Source organism: Cavia porcellus, unplaced genomic scaffold, assembly GCF_034190915.1.
Source record: "Cavia porcellus strain 051 isolate PalLab524CR breed Dunkin Hartley unplaced genomic scaffold, mCavPor4.1 scaffold_25, whole genome shotgun sequence".
In the NCBI taxonomy this organism is placed as follows: Eukaryota; Metazoa; Chordata; class Mammalia; order Rodentia; family Caviidae; genus Cavia; species Cavia porcellus.
This window is the reverse complement of record NW_026947508.1, coordinates 1,165,860-1,185,088: the sequence shown is the minus strand read 5'-3', so window position 1 is coordinate 1,185,088 and position 19,229 is coordinate 1,165,860. Positions and strand designations below refer to the sequence as shown.

The 19,229-nt window shown below is 58.6% G+C and overlaps 1 protein-coding gene across 2 annotated transcripts; it reads left to right on the top strand.

Moving 5' to 3' along the window:
- The first annotated feature begins 467 nt into the window (after positions 1-467).
- Ttc34 (tetratricopeptide repeat domain 34) lies at positions 468-19,165 on the top strand. Of its 2 annotated transcripts, none has more exons than XM_013152982.3 (9): positions 468-608; positions 1,265-2,090; positions 6,504-7,320; positions 8,484-8,709; positions 9,691-9,895; positions 10,133-10,299; positions 13,918-14,188; positions 14,883-15,097; positions 16,834-19,165. In XM_013152982.3, exons 2-9 carry the CDS (start codon positions 1,310-1,312, stop codon positions 17,359-17,361), a joined length of 3,210 nt encoding a protein of 1,069 aa, XP_013008436.2. In that variant the 5' UTR covers positions 468-608; positions 1,265-1,309; the 3' UTR covers positions 17,362-19,165. The 2 variants fall into 2 exon arrangements, with proteins under 2 accessions (XP_013008436.2, XP_063091408.1); XM_063235338.1 differs by having other exon boundaries at positions 16,492-16,972.
- The last annotated feature ends 64 nt before the right edge of the window (positions 19,166-19,229 follow it).

Genomic DNA, 19,229 nt, shown 5'->3' with positions numbered 1-19,229 from the left:
CAGGAGGCCCAGGCCAGAGGGAAGGAGGCCCGCGGAGTCAGTAGTGTGGCCATGGGGATGCAGTCCACCTGCCCAGGGCAGAAGACAGCTTCGAGGACAGGGACCCAGGGCCAGGTCAGAGGACACCAAGGACCCCCAGGAGGCAGGGTCCTGGGGAGAGTGGTACAGTGAGGGGGTGTCCTAAAGCAGCCAGCGCAGAATATGAGCTTTGGGGTACAAATATGGAATCAGGCAGGGTCAGCCCTGGAGCTGGCAGCTCTTCCCTGGCACCCAGAGGCACCACACCCCTGTGTCCCCTAAACTCTGGGTATCTGTTCCAGCCTGCCCCACCTAGGCCTGCAGGAGGACGCATCCACAGAGAGAGCAGGCAGGGTAGCTGTGGCTGTGCCTGGATGTCAGCCACTGGGGGCGCCGCGGAGCAGCCAGGTGGTGAGGGTGTTGATGCTCTCCCAGGAAACAGGATCTGCCAGGGCGCCAGCCACTTCCCAGAGCTGAGCCCGGCGGCGTCAGCAGGAGCCCGGCTGGGCCCTGACCCGCAGAGAAGGACTGGAAACAGGGCCCTTCCCCGCCCAGCACACCACCAACTGCAGAGGAAGCCACAGGCAAGGGTGAGCGAGTCTGCCTGTGCCATGGCAGCCACAGAGCACTGAGACCAGGGAAGGGTTCCTGAGGAGTTGGCCCAGGTCAGGGTGGGATCAGGGCTGGGCCCCAGGACCCCGCCACAGACCAGACCCTAGTGGAGCTGGCCAGAGTCACCCTGTCCCACGCAGGGCCAGGCAGGGGCCCCGAGACCTGAGCACCCCAGCCTAGCCTACATTCCAAGGGTGATGGGGGGGGGCAGAGATGGCACTGACGGGGGCCCCAGAAAGCTGCAGGCATCACCCTCCCAGGGAACCCCATGGTGCTGAGAGAGTGGGGAAAGCCCTCACCCTGGCCGGGCCCCCACCCTTCAGGTCGCCCTGGCTGCAATCTCTTACCACCCGTGTGCACCCTGGACCCTGGCCTCAGGGTCTGGGTGTTCTTAGAGCAACCCCCCGGGGTGTCCTGTCCCATCGGTGCAGGAGGAGGCAGAGGCAGGAGGCAGCAGGGTGGGAGACATGGTCTGCAGGCCCTGGCAGATACTCTAGTGGGAAGACGGGCAGCTGAGGGGGCATCTGGTGTCCTGTGCCTGGGTCACAGATCATCCTGACCCCGGCTCTCTGCAGTCAGATGGGCTTCGTGGCACAGGGCCAGGGCTGAGCACTAACCACTGCCACTCCTCCAGGTGCCTGTGAGGATCAGACATGGGCCAGCGGGTGCCACCGATGTGATGTCCGCCCAGGAGCTTGCAGCCTGCCTCTGCCGGGAGGGGGACCAGCACCTGGTCCTGGGGGACCCACCCCTGGCCACGGCTTTCTATCTGGCTGCCTTCAGCTGCCACGCTCCCTCGGCCCTCAGGAACATTCGGGCAGCACTGGCTGAGGCCCGGGGGGCACCCGTGGTGACCACCCTGGAGGCCTGGTGCCGTGGGGACAGCCAGATCCCGGCCGTCCACTGGGACGGCATGGCGGTAGTCTCACTGACGGGGGCCCTGGCCTCTGCCTTCCTGGGGGCCCTCTACCCAAACCACCCAGCCGCCATCCTGCACTCACTGGCCAGCCTGCTGGCCCGTGGGCAACACGGGGAGGTGGTACGGCGCTGCGACGCCCTGCTGGACACCCACTCACAGCAGGCCCTGGAGCTGCGGCTGACCCGCGCCCTAGCCCTCGTCCTGTCTGGGGACCCAGCAGGCCAGGGTATGGCTCACTACCTGCAGGCCTTCGCCTCAAGCGCCAGCCGCACGGTGGCCTTCATCCGCACCCACCAGCAGCCCTACATCCCCACACTGCTCAGCACCCTGCAGAGATGCATCTCGGGGCACACAGAGGCCACAGACAGCACCAACCAGCAGGACACTGGCTGCCAGGGACTCCTGACGGCCCTGGACCCCAGCGGGTCCTGGAGCGATGCCCCGTCTCCTGACGCCCTGCTGCTCCACGGCAGGTATGAGGACTGCCTAGCCACGTGCAGCCAGGCCTTGCAGCCTGACGCGACGGGCAGCGGACCACAAGGTAGGAGAGAGTCCCAGCCTCCTTGCTAGGGCCAGGGCAGCCGTCACTGCAGCCAGTTAAGTTCCATTGTGGTGGGATTGTTCTGGGGCCAGGGACACCAGAGTGACAAGACAGTCAGCCAGGCTGCTGCCCTTCCTGGGGGCGCTGCAAGTGGCATCTGCAGCCAAGCCCTGCTGGCTTCCAAGGGACTTCAGCTTTGCCCTCAGAGCCACTGAACAGTGGTGGACAGGGGCTTGGAACTCACGCTGAGTGCGTCCTGGCTGCTGTGCAGAGCACGCGTGGGAGCCAGAGAGAGGACAGAACCTGCTGGAATCAGGGGCTGGGGACAGGGAGGCTGGGGGCCGGGCGCCTAAGGCTGGGGCCTGGGCGTCATGGTTCAGAAGAGAGACTGTGTCCGGGAGACAGCGCCGCATTGCCCCAAGGAGCAGGAGCCTCAGTGCTAGAAAGGACACCCAGGGCCAGGTCTGAGGGTGACGAGGTGCAGGTGGCAAAGGGAGGTCCAGAATGAATTTTAGAGCCTGCTTGGACCTGGACTGGGGGAGAAGCAGACGGCAAAACGGTGTCAGAGTGTTGTCAGCTTTCTGCTTGTGAAACAGTACCTGAGATGGCCAGGCCATTCACCCCAGCTCCAGGGGCTCTTCTCCATCGGGTGACCCTCAGGGCACCTGAGGGACAGAGAGGGGCGGGTTGGGTTTGGAGAGGCCGGACATCACCAGAGCTAGGCTCGAAGCTCAAGCCCAGGGACCTGCAACCTTCACAAGGGATGCGGGAGGAGCCAGGGAGGACTCTGGAGGTGAGCGGGAAATCGGTTTCTGGGAATAAATCAGGCCAGACACCCTGTGCCATTCCCTCGAGGCGTCCTGATCAGAAAAGGCTCAGTGGAGTGACCGGGACGCAGGGAACTGCGAGAGGAGGGTGAAACGCTGAAAATTCTCCTTCTGTCCATTTTGAAAAATGCACTGTATCATCACTGTCTAAAATCACTGTTTTACAATAAACACCAGAATTCATTTCTCCTACTAACCGCAGCAGGCCGAATGGCGCCCCACTGTGTGTGCACACCACGCTTGGTGAGCCGTTTGTCTACCGATGGGCACAGGCTGGCTCCACGTCTCCGCTAGGACGTAAATTTTAGCCAAAACTCAGTTAAATCATGCAGGGCCAGGGATACAGCTCAGCGGCACAAGCGTCTGCCTGGCAAGTACAAGACCCTGAGTTCGATTCCTGATACAAAAAAAAAAGTCATGCGGGACTTAGTGACTTAGAGTTTTATGTTTCCATAACAGTGTAACACACTAAATTCAATAATGGAGCAGAGAAAACATGACCACAGATTTACAGAGTGTTTTATGACGTTATCACCCCAACATTTTAACAACCCATGAGAAGAAAATTTACCTCGTTGAAAAAGCTAACAACTTTAAAACCCCACTGTAAATGTCACCTATGACGGTGACATTTTAGAAGTCTTCCTTTCAAAACCAATACTGAAGCCAAGCGTGGTGGCAGAGTGGGGCGCTACGGCAGGAGGTCAGCTTGGGGACTCAGCAGGACCCCATTTCAAAGTAAAGAGAAAAAAAACCTTTCAGAAGGGCAGAGGATGCAGCTCAGCACCACCAAAAATCAATCGATCAAGCCAGGAACGAGGCAGCCGCGCGCACCCCCACGCTTCATGGCTACCCTGGGATTCGAGGTGAGAAAACCACACAAGGTCTGGAAGGAAACGGCGAGGGCACCGCTGCTCCAGACAACGGGATTCGCTTTCTAGGAACCGCAAAGGACGCAACCAGAATTTGCCACATCCTTTTATGTATGGCAAAAGAATTCAGTGTGGTTTCCAAATCCACTTAGGTGGCCAACTCCAGGATCAAACAGAAATTCTATCATTTTAAAACATATTATTTTCCACAGCGGCAGAAGTCACACGACTTCATGGAGAAAGTATAAAGCTCGATTTAAAAAGAAGACTCACATGAATGCAAAGATGCGCAGCATCCATGGCTAGAAGGATTCAGTGTTAGAATACAGACCAGGGGACAGGCTGGGGATTTAGCTCAGCAGCATAAGTGCCTGCCTGGCAAGTGTGAGGTTGTGAGTTTGATCGCCGGTTCCAAAAAAAAAAAAAAAGATCAGGGTGCCGATGACAATCAAGACGGCATCAAGACGGAAAAGGAGGAGGAGGAAGAGGAAAGGCGGGAGGTGGAAAAAGAGGAGGTGAGTGAACGGGAAGGACGCGGGCTCCGGCACCAGCAGTGGACACAGCCATCCCACCCAGCACGGTCGGTTCCCCACCGAAGGGACAGACGGGAAACAAGCTCGAGTCCAGGAACAGACCCGTGTGTGGCTAAGACCTCACCCGCGACAGAGTGGGCGCTGCAAACCCCAGGGGACCCAGAGGCCTGGTCGTCCAAGGACCATGCTCACTGCCCGCCTCACACCAGGCAGAAAGTAAATCCCGGGCGGATCCCATGAATACTAAGCTTCAGTTTCTGAAAGAAAATACCAGGCAGTAGGATGGAGCCTTCCATACACGTGGGCGTCTTAAGATACAAAAACAGGAAGCAAAAGGACAGAATTGGCATCTTAGATTTTATTAAATTTTTGAAGCTTTGTTTTCTCCATAACTATAAAAAAATGAAAGGACAAAACCAGAGAAAAAGTAACTTCATAAAATACAACAGGCAAAAAATTAGTATGCAGTCGTTGAAAAGTCCCTTCATACTGATAAGAAAAATTCAATGGAAGACCTGGCAAAAACAGTTCCCAAAAGAGAAAACAGATGGCTAATAAAACATGTGAAAAATACTCACCATCATGGAAAGGAGACAAATGCTAATTAAAACAATGAGAAACTATTTTCCTTCTACCCACCAGATTGGAAGAGAATTAATGAACCTCATGAGTAACTGGGAAAATGAAAATTTAAACAATGCAATAGCATTTCTATCCCCTCCCCGGCTGTCGAGGCTGTTAACTCTAATAATAGAAGCTCTGGCTGCCAGCAAGGGTGGCGGGGCCTGACCCGATACGCGTTACGTGTCCCGAAGACAGCGACCACACAGAGATAACACAGCGGAAGCAGCTGTTTGAAGGCACCGGACAGCAGCCACGCTGCGCCTGGAAGGCGGGCAGATGGGAGCAGAGGTCTGCACGCTGGGAGCTTTTGCCTAGCGAAGAGGAAGGAGAAGAGGAAAAGTTAGGGAGAGGAGGAGGAAGAGGAGAAAACGAACACAGTGGAAACCCTAGAACTGCAAAGTCTAGTAGCTGAAATGCTTAAAAAATCAGCATAATGGAGAAAGCAGAAGAGTCAGTAAAGGTGAATCATCTGATATGAAGAACTCAAGAAAAGTGAGCAGAGTTTTGGTGACCTGTGGGACAGTATCAAGAAGTCCACTGTGTGTAACTAGGGCCTCCTTAGGGCTAAAACTAAAAGACCAACTTTTGTGTGAGTAACAAGCTGTCCCATTGGCTGGGGCTCCCCTCCCGATGTAACTCCCTAGACTCAGGAACTATTGCAAAAACCAGATTACAGGACTTTCTGTATTAGAGGCAGTCACTGATTGGGAGGCTTTAACCACTGGGACCAGATAACAAGACTAGCCCAGGTTGGTTGGTTGGTTGGTTGGCTAGTTAGTTGTTTCATTGGCTGGTAAATTCGTTGGTTGCTTAATTGACGGTTGGTTGTTGATTCATTGGTTGGTTGGTTTGCTCGTTGGTTCACTGGTTGGTTGGTTAGTGGTTGGTTAGTTTATTGGCTGATTAGATGATGTGTTACTTGTATGGATGGTGGGATGAATGGCTGGGTCGTTGGTTTGCTGGTTCATGGGTCAGTTGGTTCAGTGGTCTGTCTGGGAGCACAGACATTTTCCTCCCCTCTGTGGCACTTAGTTAAGCCTCGAGACCCTGCAGGGGTAGCCTTAAAATCCCCACCCTAAGGAAGGAGAGGAACAGCCTCACTGAGGTTCCCTAAATGCCCAGATCACCCACTCTGCAGCACTGTACACAGCATCTCCTTGGTCGGACAGGAGAGGGGAGACCTTGTGTTCCAGAGAGGGAAGGGAACACAGGTCCCACAAAAGCCTTGGTGGGACGGGATATCAAGTCCCTAAAGAGGACGCTGAACGTTACAATCCACCGTCACAAGGTCAGGGGAGAGAACGTGTGGTGCATACATTTCCTTCAGGGCTGAAAGGTAAGAAAACCTTGAACACCCTGCTGGGGCCACTGCCGTGCTGCCCATCCAGGTCCTGGGCCTGGTTCTGCTCTGTCTGGTCACTGATGGACTTGGGGAGGGCTCCAGCTCGGGGCTCCAGCTCCGGGCTCTTGGGGGCCCCAGCAGTACTGCAGAGCATTCACAGTGCGGGAGAGAAGGGCCGGGCAGGGGCAGGTCAGCGCCTCTGTTTCTCTCCCCAGGTGAGCGCCGGGCCGCCCTGCTGGTCACCCGCGCTGCAGCGGCCTTGCGCATGGGCGGCCGGGTCCCAGACCTGCTGCGGGACCTGCACGAGGCCTTCGGCGAGAGCACCCGCGCAGCGCGGCGCCAGTTCCAGGCGGTGCTGTCGGCCGCGGACCAGGAGCGCGTGCGGGCCCTGGCGCAGGACGCCGCGGACCAGGGCTTCACCCGCTTCCAGGAAGCTGTGCGCGGCCGCCCCGAGCTCCGCGAGGACGCGGGCCGCGAGCTGCTAGCGCCGGCGACCTGCGCACTCCGCGTGCTGCTCCGCGTGGCGCCACCCGCGGCGCGACCCGCGCTGGCCGCCCGCCTGGCCGAGAGCCTCCTGCTGGCCGGGGACGCGGCGGGCTCCCGCGCGCTGTGCGAGCGCCTCCTGAGGCCGCAGCGCGCCGGGGACCCGGCGGGGGACCGTGCGCCCCTGCTCGCCCTGCGCGGCTTCTGCGCGCTGCACACGGGTGACGAGGAACGCGCGCGCGAGGACTTCCAGGCGGTGGTGGCACGGGGGCCGCCGTCCCTCGAGAGCTGCGTGCGCGCGCTGTGTGGCCGCGGACTCGTGCGCGTGCTGGCGGGCAGCGCGTTCCTGGGCGCGCTCGACTATGTCACTGCGTGCCGCCTGCGGCCGGAGGAGGCGCTGCTGGCCACCAAGTCCCTGGTGCCCTGGAACCAGCGTGGGCTGCTGCGGACCGTGCTGCGGGAGGAAGGTCGCAACATGCTGCTGCGCGCGCGGGGTCTGGGCTGCCGGAGCCGGGCCGCGGACACGCACGGACCCGGGGCGCAGGAAGGGTGAGAACAGCGGTGCGCTTAGCGGGCAGAGGGACGGAGGGGCACGCTTCCTCCTGACAGGCGGGTAAACTGAGGCAGAGTGGCGGAGTGAGTGCGTTCCCTAAGCATCGGTGGCGATTCGGCCCCGGGCTTAGGTCTTAGGATTCTCAGCCTCGATGCACCGTGATGCACCGTGGGCGAACTCCACGGAAAATGAGAAACTCAAACGCAGAGCAAAGTGAAACTCGCTCACCAGCCCGCTGTTAGAACTTCCTTGCAGCCATTTCTTTTAGTGCATATAAAACCTGTCTCACAGAATGAGCCGGCCGCTATCTGCAGTTTATATTGTGGGTTTTTAACGCAACAGACCGCGAAACTTCCTTTGTTGCGGAACATGCCCCAGAACAGCTTGCTGTCCCGCCTCCAGACCTCCCAGCCGGGACCCTTAGAGACTCCTTGGAAGGCACAGTGCTGGACACATCCTGTCTCGAAGTATTTTGTCCTAAAGATTGAGACAGGCGTGTAGTTCCTGGACCAGGGACCCACCCCACCTAGGGTCCCTGATTTCAGGAGACCCCATCCTGCCCCACCTCCAGGGGAGCCTATAGCTGCTAGGCTCTGCACTCCCAGGGCTGAATCTGCAGGAAGGCAGCCGGGTTAGCTCAGGGGTCGAACCCCAGGCCTCCTGAGGCATCTTTGATGTGCACCCCACACACCCACACCCTGGCTTCCTCAACTTCCTGGGATCAGCTTGTATTGCTTTGGATTCCCAGTGAGGGAGTGCTTAGATCTGTGCAATTCGGGGGGATCTGTATTTGTTCTTTCTGGGAATGGCCCTCTTTGGGGCTCTGGCCCCTTTTCAAAGTAAGAGCTTGTTAGCTAAAATTCTGAGAGCAGCCTGGTTATGAGCTCTGCTCATAACCATCTGCACAGCCAAATTGTTAATCTGCGCTTCTGTAGAAAAGGAAACTGAGGCTGGGTCTCCTAAGGGGTCAACCATCCATGGGCCACTCTGCCTCAGTTCCGCCTTCTGTAAAATGCCAGTGGAGTGGTGGAGAGACCTAGGGCAGACGGGAAGGCCAAGCGGGTGTGCTGGAAGGGGTGGCCAGGGGTTCTGGCCAACTCCTGGACAGGTGGAAGGGTCTGGGAGGGAGCCCGCCCAGCCATAGAACCTCTCACCACAGGGACGCCCAAGGTGTGCACCAGCTAGCCTCGCTCCTGGTGGAGCTGGACCCAGAGGATGAGGCCTCACGCCTCCTGGCAGCCGATGCCCTGTACCGCCTGGGCCGCCTGGACGATGCCCACAAGTCCCTGCTGGTGGCCCTGTCCCGGAGGCCCCCGGCAGCAGCAGTCCTGGTGCGGCTGGCCCTGCTGCAGCTACGCAGGGGATTCTCCTACGATGCCAACCAGGTGAGAGGCCCGGCGGCTGTGGCAGGGAGGTGGGCACTGGGCCTGGCTCTACAGGGGGTGCCAGACCTCCAGGGACCCACTCTGACCCCACAGCAAACGTTGCTCAGCCCCAGCTGTGGCTCAGCCGTAGGCCCTCCCTCCTGTGCCTTCAGCCTCCCCCGTAGTACCTGCTCGAGGAAGTGATCACAGGCACGAGCTGTGGCAGGTACCTGGGCCCACAGGCTTCCTGTGTGCTGCAGGTGATCCCCGTTGGCGTTAGCTGCATTATGAAGAAAAGGAATAGAGGCTGAGCTTCTCCCAGCCCACCATGTAAACCAGGCTTGGACCTGATCCTGCCTAGAGTTGAACACTGGGCAGCAGAAGGCCTAGGCCCTTGGCCACTGGCTGTTTCCAAGAGCCCCTCTCGCAGGGCGGCAGAGCCTCACAGCCTCAGGGATAGTGGCCATGTTTGCTCAATGGTCAGCAGCTGACGCTCGGGGAGTGCGGGCTTTGGTGTGCAGCCCCTTCCTTCCCCCACTCAGAGCACAGCCTGATCTTGCTGGCCCGGCCTGGATTCTGGCTCCAACCCCCGAATCTCTGTTCCTTCTTGGCCTAAAAGCCCCTTCCTTGTGCTGCTTGTTTGGTCTCCTTTCCAGATGGGGTCACCAAAGTAGGTCCGTTCCTCCTGTGACACAGGAAGTGGCCACAATCAGGAGAGGCCCTACTGCCCCTCCACCACCCACCCCTGTCTTTTCCTGCACCCTAAACTGGGAACAGTCCCTGACCTCTGGGGCTCCCACCCCACTGGGAAATGGGGAGATGAAATACCTTCAAAGGCTCAAGTGACCACGCCTGCCGTTCAGCAAGCCTTAGTGCTCCGAAGAGACAAGAAGCACCTGGGCTCCTGGGACAAGGGAGGGCCTGGCGGGGTCAGAGCATGCTGGGGAGGCCAGGGAAGGGCAGAAGGAAACAGAGGTGGTGACTCTGCTTCCGTCCCCGCAGCTGGTGAAGAAGGTGGTTCAGACCGGGGACACAGCCTGCCTGCAGCCCATCCTGGACATCTTCAGCCATGAGGACCGGCAGCTGCTGCAGGGCCACTGCCACGCAAGGGCCCTGAGCATCCTGCGAGCACGGGCATGCGGGGCAGACAGCAGGACCCACACCCGGGAGGCCATCGCCTACCTCTCTCTGGCCATCTTTGCCGCAGGTAGCGCCCCCCATCTGCCCCAGCCACACGGGGACCCAGGGGCCTGAGCACCATGGAGTGGGCGGGGGGCCACCCTCAAAGGGCATCTTGCATCCACCCTGGGGCGTCAGGCACAGGGTGCTATCTATGCTGCACCCCCCTGACGTGGGACTGCCCATGCAGCCCTGTGCCTCAATGCCCAGTGGAGCGGGCATCCCTAGTTGAGCACTGGGGGACACTGGATGCTGTGTCCTGCAGGGAGTGAAGCCAGCGAGTCCCTCCTGGTCCGGGCCCGCTGTTACGGGCTCCTGGGCCAGAAGAAGACGGCCCTGTTCGACTTCAACTCTGTGCTGCGGGCCGAGCCAGGGAATGTGCAGGCTCTGTGTGGACGCGCCCTCGTGTACCTGGCCCTGGACCAACCACAGGTGCCAGGCCACCTCCCCACCTGGGGGTGGGGGCCAGGGTACCACCCCCTCCTCCAGCTGAGACAGAGAGGGCTGGGCCATCCCGTCAGCAAGGTGACCATCCTCTCCTGCCCACCTGCACCACAGGCAGCAGGAGCTGCATCTCCATAGCCCACTTTCCGGGAGTCCTGCCCTCCTGTGGTCTACACCTCAGTGTGCAGGGATAGACGTACAAGCCCCTGAGGTGACTGTGGGGCCTGGAGGCCTGAGTGTCTTCAGCTGCATGGGTGGGGGCTATATAGACCTTTGTGTTGAGAAGGGATTATGGGACAGGTGCTGAGGAATGAGTGCTGGCATTGATTAGTCATGTCTGCCACGGGCATAGCAGTGCAGTCCATGGGCTCAGATTTGAAGTGAGCTATCCCACATTTAAGATATTCTATAGAAATATAGCAGCAATTCAGAATCAAATGTTGAGGGCCAGGTGGTGGGAACAAGACCCCATTCACATGATGGGAATCTTTTTGTGGAATCGTTGTTTGCATATGCTGCCTGCTCTGGCCTTGGGGACCCATGGAGGGCGTGTGTCCCCTTCCTTGGCTGCTCCCAACCCCAGACATGGGGCCAGGCTCAGCAAAGGAGCCCCAGACAAACCACCTCTCCTCTCATGCCTCACTCTCCTCTTCTATAGAGGAAAGGGTGTAAAACCAACATTCAAAGAAGAAACCACAAGAGAAATCAAAGCCAAGGAAGGTGGGTGAGGACCCCATCCACCAAGCTGGTGAGACAGCTTCGAGCAGCAGGGGGAGAGTCGTAGAGCTGGGACCACTTAGGTTAAAACCTGAAACAAACCTCAACTTACACCTAAATTGACAGCTTAAGCAACTGAAAAAAAGAGCAGGCTAAATCAAAGGGAATGAAGAGAAATAATAACGACTCGGGTGGACCAGGGATTTAGCTCAGTGGCATAAGCGCCTGCCTGGCAAGCACAGTCACGAGTTCAATCCCTGTACAAAAAAAAAATTCAAGCAGAGGACAAAATGGATAAAAGAAAAACAAGGAAATCAAGGAAACCTGAAAGTCAAAACTGACAGAGCTTCAGTTAAATGGAGAGACAGAGAGCAGGCGCCCAAACTGCAAACATCAGAAATGAAAATGGAGACATGAGAGCAACCTCATAGAAGTAAAAGCAGTTTTAAGGGAGTGCTGTAGGGCGGGGATGTGGCTCAGTGGTGAAAGTTCTTTCCTTGCAGGCTGAAGGCCCTGGGTTCGATCCCCAGCACCACCAAAAAAAAAGGAAATAGAGGCAGGAAGCACTGCAATGACTACATAATCCAGAGAGAGAGGCAAAGCCATGCAAAGAAGCAAAACCTCCCAAGACCAAGACATGAAGAAATAGGAGGTCCAAACAGACCTACGGCAGGTGGGGTGCTGCTGAATCCGAGGTCAGAAATCTCCCAAAGAAGACAAGCTGCGGACTTCAGGACTCCACTGGAGAATGCCCATGTTTAGAGGATTAAAGCTTTTCTTTAAAATTGGAAGAGGACAGGACCCTTCCTAAGTCTTTCTGAGCCCCACAATACCCTGGCTCCAAAACCAGACGGGTGCTACAAGAAAAAAAAAAAGCCACAGACGATAGCACTCGTGAACATTATGCTGACGTCCTCGATGAAACACCGGCAAACAGCCTCGACAGCACAGTCCAGGGCTCACACCCCACGGCCCAGCGGGGTCTATTCACGGGATGTGAGGACGGCTCCGTATGTAACACATGACCAGGGCAACACAGGACAGTAACAGAGCGCAGGGGGACATCCACCACTCCTGTGCACACAGATGGGAGGTCCCAGCCAGGGCACGTGGGAGAAGGACAGACAGACAGGACCTGCAACTGGAGGGAAGGAAGAAATAAGAGCATCCATGCCGCATTGGGTCTGGTGTCACATGCAGAAGACCCCAAAGAGTCTGGAAAACCTGTCGGAACTAAAAGTGATTCCAGCCAAGAGGCAGGACACAGACTCAACACAGAAAACAGCCATACTGGGTGCAGTAGCATCAGCAATCTGAGCAGAGAATTAAGAAAAAAATTCCACTTACAATGGTGTAAGATATTTCAAAGTTAACCGAGACATTAAAGGCAAGTAAACGGCAAGTAAACAAAGAAAACGTAATGCTGCTGACAATATTAGCCAGTTACCTACAGATTCAGCGTAATCCCTGCAAAATCCCAACGGCACTGTGTGCAGAAATTAAAAAATATCTTCCTAAAATTCGCATGGAACCTACAGGGACCCTAAATAGCCAAAACAATCTTGAACAAAGTTGGAGGACTCAGGCATCCCGATGCCTGAACTGACTGCAAAGCTACCGTGACCCTAACAGTGTGACCCTGGCATAAGACAGACATACAGACCAGCAGAATGAGAGTCCAGGACTGAACCCACACACAGAACCAAAGGGTTTTAGAAAAGTGTCACGCCATGCCCTGGGGGAAGGATGCACCTTCAGGAGACAGCGCTGGGAAACACATGAAAGGAATGGATGTGGACCCTCACCTCACACCATTCACAAGGACTGACTCAAAGTGGATCAGCTGGAGAACTCTTAGGGGGCTCACAGGGGAAAGCTCCAGGACTTGGGGTCTCATGACAATTCCTGGGATATGTACCAAACAAAGGCAGGTAACAAAAAGCAACAGGCACAGTGGGCTTCCAAAGAGTGTAAGATTTTTGCACATCCAAGAACACGATGAATAAAGTAAAACACAACTGGAGAAAATCTTTACAAATCATGTATCTGACAAGTGATTCATACTCAGAATAGATAAAGCTCTAAAAACTCAACTCAAGGCTGAGGCAGGATTGCTGCAAGTTCGAGACCAGCCTGGGCTGCACAGTGAGCTCAAGGCCAGCCTGAGCCGCATAGAGAGACCCTGTCTCAGAGACAGAAAAAGAAAAAAATTCAAACATGGGCTAAGGGCAATAGAGGAGTAAACATAAATACTAACCCAAAAGGCAGGAAGGGGACACAGATGCAGACAGGACAGTCAGGAGACCAGCAGCAGGAGGAAGGTGCTGCAGCGGTTCCCGGATGTTGGCCCGGATGATTCACCCTGACCAGTTAACTGAGTGACCACCAAGGCCCTGTGTGCTTCCAGGGCAGCAGCCGAGGGCACTGAGTCCCGAGACGGGGCCTCCCTCTGTCCTCCACACCTTTCACATGCTTGTGTGCTGCACTGGACCTTCTCCTCTGGACCCAACATCCCAGCCACTGGGAGAGACACCAGATCACCACCCACCCACAGAGAGGACACCCACCCACCGCAGGGGGCTGCCAGGGACTGGGCTGCAGGCCACTGATGACACTGGGGCTTGAAACCAGGCAATGGTGGCTGGACACAGCGTCTGGCCTCCCAGTGGGATAGAGACCAGTAAAGGACCTCAGGGGTCTTCAAATGCCTGACCAGGAAGCCGGTGGTAGACTGCAGCCACGGAGAGCAGGAAGGGCAGGAAACAACTTAGTGAGGAGCCCCTCTAGGACCCCAAGACGGGAACCCGACTCCACTACCCTGTTCTGCTCTCTGCCCACTGTCCCTGCACCCACTCTGCCCTTCCTGTGTGTGCCCTTCCTCCCCCACAGGAAGCTGTGGACGATGTCGCCTCTGCCCTGAAGCTGGACCCCGGGACTGTGGTCACTGAACTCCGCTCTCTGAAGCCAGAAGCCCAGCTGCTGCTCACTCAAGGCCTTCACACCCACTGCCGGGCCCTCCTGAGCCAGCTGCTGGATGCCGGGGGACCCCTCGCAGACGAGGATGCCCATGGTCTCCTTGCCATGGGGGACGCACTGACCACAGTGGATGCTGCACAGCCAGACTGGCACATCTTCCTTGCAGACACCCTCACGGCACTGGGTACGGATCACCCAGCATCAGGGACGCAGCTTCTGGCCCACGCCCCTGAGCCCCCATATTCTTTTCTGCAAGGCAGGACAGCGAACCCCAGATTGCAGCCACTCCAGGGCCCCCTTCCACCCTAGTCCCGTGGCTGCAGCTCCCCATGGGGCCTGTTGTAGAGCCGCTGTGTCTGTCTTTTGCACCAGACTAGGAAAGTGGGAGCTTCATAAAGGAGTCACACTCGGCCCCTCACATCTGGCCGTAGTTCAGGGAGGCAGGGCTGATCTGGGTCTGGACTTTTCTGCGAGCCCACATCAGTGGCAGCTGGGCAATCGCTCCACCACTCACCTGAGGGGTACTCTCTGCAGTCTATGTCTGCCCCCCAGGACTTGAGGGCCCTTCTCACCCCTGCCGCAATGCTCAGGCAGGCTGTCTTGCTCTCAGGGCCCAAACAGAAAACGGTGGCTGTGGTGACCTCCTGAAAGATCAGAGCCTGCTGCCCCTTCCAGGAGTCCCAGAGGTGGGAGGGGGTGGCGGAATACCCAGCTGGCCAGGACTCCTGGTGTGCAGGCAGCACTGTCCTGGGGCCAAGCGTCCATCAAGTCAGCCTTCCAGCCAGTAACAGCAGTGACAGCTTCCCAGGTCTGTATGTCCTATCTTGTGTATCCCCTGCCCCGGCCCCACGCTGACCATCTTTCCTGGGTCCCCACAGGTAGGTATGAGGAGGCTGTTGCCCGCCTGCAACCAGCCCTACAGGCCTCTCCACCATCAGCAGCGGCCCAAGCCCGGAGAGGCCTACTCCAGTTCAAGAAAGGGGATGTGGCCACTGCTGCCCTGGACCTGCAGTGCCTGGCAGAGACAGATGCCCAAGACCTCAGTTTCCTGCTTTGTCTCCTGCAGCCCTGGGAGCAGCAGAGACTCACCCAGGTAGGTGCACAATACCTGCAGAGCCCCCTATTCAAGCCCCTCCTCATCCCACAGGCCCCGGAGCCCCAGGCCCAGCACCCAGGCGGTTCTTCACCCCCCTAGTGGGTCAGGTCCCTGGGTCTGGGTTGGGTGTGAGAGGCCCCAGATCTGGCTAGGAAGACAGCCTCTGACCATCACAGCCCTGACAGCTCCACTGACCCTAGCTTCTGGGAGGGGGGGGGGGTGTAAGCCAACCGTGACCTCGGGGAGGGTGCCCTCAACCAGAATGAGGCTGAGCCAGCCTGCGGCACCTAGCCCAGCAGGAAGTCCACCCCAGTGTCACCTTAGGGCAAGAGCACAGGCCAGAGGGACTCAAGGTCACATTCCTGACTTCTGAACCGACCTGCACTGGTTCTCACTGTCTAAGCCAGCAGGAAACAAGCCCCACCAGGAGCTTGAGCACTGTTCAGCATTGGAAATGTCAGCAAACCCACACTAAGCGTTTCCACAAACCATGCTAGGCATTTTAGCGAACCACACTGGGTGTTTCAGCTGAAAGCCACTGGCCACCGGGTGTTGGGAGCGTCCTCCTGCAGACCACTGTGGCCCTGGCAGAAGCACCCAGAGGCTGCAACGGTGTAGGGAGGATCTAGAACTGAGAAGGGGCCGAGGCGGGGTCTCCGAGCTCCAGGGAGGGACCAACACCTCTGAGCCTGGGAGGAGCGGGGCACAGAGGCCGCCGACCCAAGAAGCAGGAGGGCAGGGCTGGGACCTCTGAGACCCGACTGGGCTCTGCGCTGGAAGAAGGGAGGGCTGGGGCTGGGGCTGGAGCTTGGAGAGGAACCCTGGCTGGGGGGGCGGGGGGGAGTGAGTTTCTGAGCAAAAAAATAAGAGGGATCGCTCTGAGGTCCTGGGTCTTGGTGGTGACTGGGCAGGGATCCTGGGGCTGGGAGAGGTCCACTGCGGGGCGTCTCAGGGCTCCGGGGGCTTGAGCGGAGGTTTCAGAGCACGGAGGCACCTAGACTGGGGGACGGGATAACCTGGGCCGGAGATTCCGAGATGGGGGTACCGACTAGGTCGGGGCCTCTGGGCTTGGGGGAGGCTGGCTGGGCGAAGTCTCCGAGCCCTGGGAGCACGGGGCGGGGGTCTCGGAATTCCAGTGCGTGCTGGGGCTTGAGGGTTCGCTGGTTGGGCGGGACTGGTGTAGCAGAGGTCGGGAAGCCTCGAGGCTGGCTTGGCTTCAGCGAAAGGACGAGCGGTGCCGAGGTACACGGGCCGGCCCGGAAGCGAACCGGAAATGGCCCGCGCGGGGCCTGCCTGCCACTGCGCCTGCGCGGCTGCGGTGCCCCCTCCTGCCGGTAGGTGTGTTTCCCCCCCACCCACCCACAGGCTTTCTTGGGTGCTTTAATTTGCAGGGCTCTGACCTTAGGCACCGCGCAGACCGAGGGTTGGAGTCTAGCACAGCCCAGCAGCTGGCGCTGGGGCTGCTGGAAGAACCCTGGGAGCTGAGGAGAGCGCTGTCCCCGACTCTGCCTGTCTTGGGCATGAGTTACCGAGGAAGAGACTCCCTTAGCGCAGAGCTGCACCCCACCCTCAACCTTGGGGCGGCGCGTGGCACCCAGGACCAGGCTGGGCAGAGGCGAGCTGGGTGCTGTCGTGGGATGGGCAGCAGAAGCCGGTTAGGCACAGGGGCTCAGTGGGAGAGGGGCTCCCCAGCCCTGAGCTGACTGTTGTCTTTCTCTGTGTCCTCTGTGCAGGCCGCGGCCCAAGAAGCCAGCACCCTCCTGGATGCAGGGCAGCCCGAGAAGGCGCTGGGCTACTGCTCGCTGGCTGTCCTGGCTGGGGGCAGCCTTACCTGTCACCTGCGTCTACGAGCCACCTGCCTGGGCCAGCTGCGGCAGTTTGGCCGGGCCCTCAGGGACCTGGATCGAGTGCTGCAGGAGGGTGGCGAGGACAGTGACCTGCCAGGGCGGGCAGAGGACTTCTGCTCTAGGGGCCGCCTGCTACTGGGCCTGAGGGACAAGGAGGGGGCTGTGGGGGCCTTCACCCAGGCTCTCGAGCTGTCGCCTGCTGTGGCCCGGCACAGCTTATGGGAACAGCCAGGTCAAGCCCATGCTGCCCATGTGTTCCTGCATTTTGGGCAGCGCTGCCTGGAGGAACAGCGCTTCAAAGAGGCCTGGACAGCGGCCCGGAGTGGCCTCCTGGTGGCCCCTGACCATGGTGGCCTGAAGAAGCTAAAGGCGAGAACCCAGAGAGAGGCTTCTTCTGGCTGCCAGCTGCACTGATTCAGCCGGTCCTCTGCAGGACCTGACCGCAGGCCCTCATCTTCTTCGCCTTGGGATGCATTGGCTCCTGGATTACTGAGCTGCTCTCCTCACCTGCCAGCCTCCCACCCCTTTTCCTTAGGAATTAAGGGCAGACAGGGAGAGCTCCTGCATGGCGAGAATCCTGTCCCACTGGGGCTCGACCCCTACCACGGTGGTCATCCTGGGGTCCCCTTGGCCCAGGCCTTGGTCCAGCTCCAGGATGCTGAGGGATTGGATAGCATCAAGAGCAGACCCTGTGGCCCTGGGGAAGATGTGCCAGCCCAAATGGGCCCTGTGGGCACAGAGCTGCCCTTAGGCTCAGCCCTGACCTGAACCCCAAGACAGTCTCCCCATCCATGCTGCCCACCTTGGGAGATGGCCCTGGGAGGTCGTCCTCCAACAGGACTCCACCCCAGCCCACCCCACCTTCCATGAGGAGACCCTCAGCTTCTATTTGGTATTCGTTCTGCCCACGAGGGAGGTCAAAATGTTCTGCCAGGTGGGTTAAACGTGCCTGGCACGCGTGCTTCCTGTGTGTGTTTGGGAACCCTGGCCCTGTCCTTCCTGTCAGTATCACGAAGCAGGGCCCTCGCTGGAGGGTTTTCACTGTGTCCCTGAACCTGCGGAACACTGGGCAGGCCAGCTGGGCGTGAAGCAACCCTCCCACGGCTCCTGCCTGTGTCTTCCCATCTGGGTGCCCACTGGCCTCTGCCCGGCTGCCCCATCCTCCCATGGTCTGGACCTAGCCACCATCACATCCCTGCTCGCTTCCTGGGCTCCGCAGGCCAACGTCTGGGCTGTGGTGGGAGTGGCCCCACCTTGTCCTTCCCTGGGCAGCAGTAGGAGTGGCCTGGGGGGATGACAGCCTTTCCCTCCACAGGCTCCACCGCTCCCGTTGTGCACCATGTAGGGCATCCTCAGCCCTCTGCTGTCTTTGCCCACCAGTGCCACCCAAGACCTGCTGGGCTTCATCACAAGGGACTGGGCAAGGGCCTAGTGTCCCCCACCTCAAGGACAGAGTGGTCAGAAGCCCAGAGACAAGGCGCCCGCGGGTGCTCAAACCAGTATCCCCACCTGCCTTCCGCACTCCAGGGGCTCCCAGTGCTGCTCCTCACCACACTGCACCAGCTGGCCAGCCCTGTCCACCCATCTCCATCTGTACTCAGTGGGACGTCGGACATTTGCCAACAGCCCCAGGAACCAGGGGCACGTGGATTAGGGATGCAGAGCCTCATATGAGCTCAGGTTTGGGGACACCTGGGGTGTGAGCTCAGGTAGGCCAGAGCTGAGGACGAGGCCCAGCCCTCAAGCTCCACGACCGGCCGAGACAGCGCCAGGCAGCCTCTGGGGGCTGCCCTCCCGCCCTGTGCCTTGCTCCCATCCTCCCACCTGGGGTGTCCTGCCCTCTGGGTCCACACAGGGACATTGGGGAGCTGGCCACACCATGTGTGCAAATACCCAACCAGCCCAGCTCACGCTTCCTGACCCCTCAGGACAGCAGTGCTACCCACAGTTCCTCTGGCAGCGGCCCTGGGTCAGAATGTAGATGTTGTGATTCTCACCTTCTCCAGGGTAGTATTAAGAGGTGAAGGTTTTGGGAGGTGATCAGGGCCTAAAGAGCGGGGTTTGTACCTGAATGGGATCCATAGAAACGGGACATGGAGGTGCCAGCTGTAATCCCAGCTCCTCGGGAGACTGAGGCCAGGGGGTCTCAACTTCAAGGCTGGCCTGGGAAACTGTCTCATAGTAAAAAGCGTGGGCAGGTAGCCCTGGGGTAAGAGCATTTGCCCAGCGTGTGTGAGGTGCTGGTTTGGTCCCAGTACTGCCTTCCCCTTCCATAACACAAG